At 38.2% G+C, this 6,000-nt stretch overlaps 1 protein-coding gene across 10 annotated transcripts in view; it reads left to right on the plus strand.

Moving 5' to 3' along the window:
• TEAD1 (TEA domain transcription factor 1) overlaps positions 1 to 6,000 on the plus strand; it is a 273,150-nt gene that overhangs the window by 255,099 nt on the left and 12,051 nt on the right. For all 10 annotated transcript variants that reach the window (XM_017525759.1, XM_017525756.2, XM_017525760.2 and 7 more), the window contains one exon: positions 4,613 to 4,765. In XM_017525759.1, the coding sequence (XP_017381248.1) occupies positions 4,613 to 4,765 (153 nt within the window). The remainder of the gene's footprint in view (positions 1 to 4,612; positions 4,766 to 6,000) is intronic.

Genomic DNA, 6,000 nt, shown 5'->3' on the forward strand with positions numbered 1-6,000 from the left:
CCGATGTGGGGATTACATTTTGAGGTGAGATTTGGGTGGGGACACAGCCAAACCTTATCACCCTCCTTCTTTCCCCCACTTCTTGTTCCTGTTTCTTCTAAAAGGCAAAGTGATTTGGAAGCACCTGAAAGGAAGCAAATGGGAAGTCCTGTGCCAGCCCTCTGTGTCTAAAGTCGGCTGTACCCTGCTCAGCCAGTGCTGTGCACCTCCGTGTGAGGCCTTGTGGGGTAGCCTGGCATGAAAGCTGGATTGAGATAGGCTCTGCCAGTCAGAATGATGCACTCCCTGCACCCAACCCCTAGGTCCAATGGCACTCCCAGGCATTGTAAATAAAAGTCAAGGTGGTACTCAGATGATTGGCACCTGCCCTCTGAAACCATGACACCTTGAGTTTGATACTGTTGCTTTTGCCATTTCCACTACCTTTGTTTTTTAATTGTTTTAGATAGATTTTATTATATGTTAAGATCCAGTATCTTTTTATGGCTGTTATATTTCATTCCTTACTCCCTTTAAAAAGATGTATATTTGTTTGATCAGGGTGAGTTGCTTTGTTAAATAATGCTTGTCATTGGCATTCTTTAAATGTTGTATTTTCTAGTGTCTTCTACCCATCACCCAATTAATTGATCCATGTTCAGTGAGCAGTTTTTATTTGCAGTGGCCCTGGACCTTTCAGGTTCAAGAGCCTACCTTAGCTGTACAAAGACTGTGCGCTGAGGAGGGAGAGAAGGAGATGGGTATATTTCTTAAGACCTTGGGCTAAGCAGTGAGGATTTGGGATGCTGCAGACCTGCATAGCACAAGCCCCCTGATCCCAGGACAGGCCTTGTGAGAATGTTGTTGAGGAAAGGTTATGCTGGCAGAAGAGGATGCAGAAGAGTTGACTTAGATGGATAATTTAAGCTTAGGGGTCATGGGCTTTCCCACAGTGGTGGCAGTGGGAATCCAGTAAGACATTTTGAATGGAACTTAGAAACTAACTGGATATTAATGGGGAAGAGTCAAAAGTCACACTTACATTTTATGCTTCAAAGGACAGAACTACCACTAATAGAAATAAGGAAATAAGGTGTTCAAGAGGAAATAGGTAATGATTATAGATGCAAGGCTAGAACTTGGATGACAGGTTAAAAACTGAAAATATAAATTGGGAATCCTGGGCGTTAAGGATTGGGAATGGAGACCTAGCTGCAGAGAGGGAATAGAAAGGGCACAGGAATAAGGATTAAATTTGGAGAGTAGCCACCAGCCCTGGGATGAGTAGAGGGAGACATAAACAGAAGAGCAGAGGACAAAAATGAGTGGGGAGGAGGGGAACTGGCTCAGCGTAGCGTCTGGGAAGCCCAGGGAAAGGGGAGGTGGGAAGGTGGCTATATCATGAGACAGGGCTGGGACTCCTGGAACCAGATTACCTCCGTTTCCCCTAAGGAGGAGGAAGCAGTGTTACCTGTGGGTGATTGGGAGTATGGAAGATGGGGGTTATGCAGTGTTAGTGAATAGCTGAGTTGTCAGGGATGTTCTCTGTAGACTGAATTCCCTGCCTGGACAGGTGCATTTGAGAAAAGACGAACCACACAGCTTACTCAGTTTCCTAAATTTCAAATGGTGTCCTCAGATGATACACCCAAAGCTATATGCAAGTTCAGGAAGCAGGGAGAGGTTCATGTTGATAGATAAAATCACAGGAATTTTCATAGACAAGGTGGTATTTGCGGCAGGTGGGGTTTACATTTAAGCCTTTTATCTATTTAGAATGTTTGTCTGCATTTGGTGTGAAGTAGTAGTCTACTTATATTTTCTTCCAAATAGCCATTTGTATCAAAACCACTTATGAAGTGATTCATTCTTTTCCAGTTGAAAAGATCTGCTCCCTTTAAATTAGCATATATTCTGAGCTATTCCTGGAGTTTCTCTGTTCGAGTCCACCCACAATTTGTCTCTGTGTCATATTGATTGGATTACAGTGGCTTTATAGTATATTCTGGGATTTGATGAGGCAAGTCAGTCTCACTTTTCTTCGTTTTCATATATTTTCTAAGCTAGTAACCAACATTTATTTTTCCAAATAATTCAATCAAACATATAAAGAAAAACAAAAACCTTGTTTGAGCAATCTAATTGTAATTGCATCAGATTTAGATTTTTTGGAGAAAAATTCATATTAAATCTTTCCAATCATGAACCTCTTTGCCTTCTCATTTCATGTATTTTAATAAGATGTTATCATTTTCATCATACGAGTTTGTCTCTTTCCTATTAAATATATTTCTAAATATTATATGTTACAGTTTCCTATTTCTAAATTTGAATTAATAGAATAGAGAAAGGCTCTTGGTTTTGCATATCTGTCTTCAACATGGCCATCTTAGCAAGTTCTCATACTTAACTTTAGTTTTTCCCGCAGATTTCTGGGATAGCCTTGTATAATTAACTGATGTTAGTTGAAAAAGTTTTGGTATTTTGCCATTTAGAATTGTATTTACTGTAAGCTTTTATTAACGGTCTTTATTACTAATTTAAGTGTTTTCTTTCTATTCCTATTTTACTTAGGATTTTTATTAGTTATAGCTACAATACATTATCAAATGCCTTTCAGCATCTGTTGCTATATGAAGATTTTCTTCCAAGTTGTTGACATAAGTTAATACATTTCCTCAATGTGTATGAAACACCATAGCGTTCCTGAAACAGTCCTACTTTGGATGTGTTGCTGGATTCTATTTGCTGATATTTTACACAGAATTTTCACATTACATTTCCTAAGTAATATTCATCTATACTTTTTTTTTTTTTTTTAAGGGCATGATCTTGGCTCACTGCAGCCTTGGCCTCACTGGGCTGAAGCGATCCTCTCACCTCAGCCTCCTGAGTAGCTGGGACTACAGGCGTGCACCACCATGCCTGGCTAATTTTTTGTATTGTTTTGTAGAAATGTGGTTTCGCCGTATAGCCCCAGGCTGGTGTGGAACTCCTGGGCTCAAGCGATCTGCCCACCTCAGCCTACCAAAGTGCTAAGATTAAAGGTGTGAGCTGCCACACCCAGCTATATACTTTTTTCAATAATTTCTTTGCCAAATATCAGTCTTGAATATACACTAGATTTATAAAAAGAATAACAGTGGAAATAACTATTCTTAAAAGATTATGTAAAACTTACCCTGAAACTATTGGGTCTTTATATTTTTTTAGCATCTAATTATTTATTTGATAAAAGTTTTATATATTGTGTATAACATGTTTTGAAAAATGTATACACAGTAGAATGGCTAAATCGAGCTGATTAGCATATGTTACCTCACATAGCTTACCAGTTTTTGTGGTGAGAACACTTAAATCTTCTCTTAGCAGTTTTCATGAATATAGTAACTTGGTATTAACTATAGTCAGTATGTTGTACAGTAGATCTCTTGAGCTGATTTCTCCTAACTGAAATTTTATATCCCTGTGGTCTCCACTTTTTTCAATGGTAAGTTGCTAAACTTGTTAGTTGTGGTCATTTCCCCAATGACTGATCTATTTATTGATATTTTCCCCTTCTTTTTGATTCAGTATTAGCAAGTTCTCTTTATCTGGGAAAGCATCTCTATTCACTGGCTTTTCTTTGCTGTGTGTGTGTGTGTACATACATGGCGTGCACCTTAACGTTATGTGAAATAATCTCTTATGTATCTTCTAATTTCTACTGTAATTGTGGTTTTCCCACTTTTCTTTTTTCTCCTTTTAACTTGTGTGAAGAGTTTATTTTGTCTTTCTCAAGGACCAGTTTTAAATTCTGTCTACATTTTAAATTTCTATTTCACTGATTTGAGCTTTTATCTTTATTAATTTCGTTTTCCTGGCTTCCTTTGGTTTCTTTGTGGTTTGGGTTTTTTTTTTTAAAGGAGTGTATTTTATTCTGTAAATTTTCATCTTGATGAAGACACATGAGGCTGCTTCATTAAGATTCCTTCAAGTGCAGCTTCATTGTGGCTTATAAGTTTTGATGTAAAGTATTTCCCTTTTCATTGCTCTTTAGATAGTTTGTAATTGTCTTCTTAATTCCATGTGATCCAAGGTTATCTAGGATAACCTTGTTTCTTATTTTTGAGTTCTTGAAACTGCATATACACTAGTATTTTCTCATTTTCTTAATTTTTCTCATAAGCGCATAAACAGCTGACAGGGGCTCATGATCCATGAGAATAATCAGTTTTTTCTAAGGTACAGACATTAGCTGTATTGGTTGTTAGCCTATGAGGCTTTATCATAATAAAGTGAGATTTCCTTTGAAGAATTGTAACTAGCTGGGGCCTGCTCTTACAGATCTCCTCCAGGTAAACCATCTCCATTAGGCAGTTATATTTTTTTCTGACCTTTGCTAAAAAGATCTATATCAACTCTTCTTAAAGCTATCATCTTTCCAACTAAGTTTTTTTTTTTAATTTCCAGAAAAATAATGGATTGTATGTATAGCAATAAATTTGGAGATATTATTTTTTAAATTAAGTAGTATAGCATACAGCAGATGATTCTTGTTGAAAAACTAAAATGCTTTTGTAGGCAGTAATACCTGTTTCATGTGTTCTGGAGTCAGAAGTGTAAAAATACTCAAATCCTTTTTTCCTCACAGACGGAGTATGCAAGGTTTGAGAATGGCCGATTTGTATACCGAATAAACCGCTCCCCAATGTGTGAATATATGATCAACTTCATCCACAAGCTCAAACACTTACCAGAGAAATATATGATGAACAGTGTTTTGGAAAACTTCACAATTTTATTGGTAATGGTTTCATCTCTTTCCTGTTTGGGCAGATGCTGCCATGAGATGTGATGGGGGAAGTAAGGAGGGTGGGCCTGGGAGGCCCCAGGCTTGGGCCAAGGGAATTGACCAGGTTGTTGGATTGGGCTCCCAGTGGTCAGTCAGCAGTTGGATTTGCAGCATCCATAGGGAAAATTTGGGCTTAAGTCTGTAGAAGAGAAGGGGTTTTATCTGGCTAGGGTTTCTAAGGTTGGCAGAACTGGAATTCGGTTAGATAATAAAAAGTGATTGTCCTTTGTTCTTATCTCTGGCTGCAGAGTAGAAAAACCTTGAGAACTTTTTAAAATCCTGATACTCAGGCTGCATCCTAGATCAATTCAATCAGGATCTCTGAGGATAGGACCCAAGCCTGTGTATTTTTTTAAATTGCATAGGTAATTGCAATGTTAGCCAAGTTTTAGTCTCAGCAGCAACATAGTATGCAAATCAGGCAAAAGCTGAGTCAGCAGGTGTGTATTTCAAACATACTTTGACTCCATGACAAACTTCCAAGGCCTTCTAAGAAGTTACATGCATTAAGACAGGAAAATATTTAAAAGCTCTTAGTACCAAAAGAAATAGAAATTAGAATGCATGGAATGCAATGACCAGGAGGAGGAAAGTGTTCTTCTTAGGCTACAAAATCTGGCTGGGCTGAGCACAGTGGCTCACACCTGTAATCTCAACACTTTGGGAGGCCAAGGTGGGAGGATCCCCTGATCCCAGGAGTTAGAGACCAGCCTGGGCAACATAGTGACACCCCATGTCAAAACAAACTTAATGGGCAGCTAAAGGAAAGGATGAATAGTGCTTAAGGTCCATAATGCCAGATGGTTCTCTGTGTGTTTTCCCCTAATAGTTAACTTTAAAACAAGTTTCTTCTGGGACCTTTATTTGGGGACTTCAGAAGGTTGTTAGGAACATGTCATCCTCAAAACAGAAAATATGCAGCAGTGGGCTTCATAAGGCTCATTTAAAAAAATAACATGACTTGATGAAACTAAAGGAAAAATGCCAAAACAAAACTTGATGGAAACAGTCTTGCCAAAAGAGGGGCAACAAGGCTATATTGTGGCCAGATACCCCTTTGAGAGCCTACTTTATTCCTTTTTGTTTCTAGGATTAAGAACTAGAATACAGAGCAGGACTTCTTTAGTTGGTGTTTTTGGTTCCATTGGGACAGTGGTTTTCAATCAGCAGTGGTCTGCTTTAAAAAA

The sequence above is a fragment of the Cebus imitator genome, unplaced genomic scaffold (assembly GCF_001604975.1).
Source record: "Cebus imitator isolate Cc_AM_T3 unplaced genomic scaffold, Cebus_imitator-1.0 Scaffold39, whole genome shotgun sequence".
In the NCBI taxonomy this organism is placed as follows: domain Eukaryota; kingdom Metazoa; phylum Chordata; class Mammalia; order Primates; family Cebidae; genus Cebus; species Cebus imitator.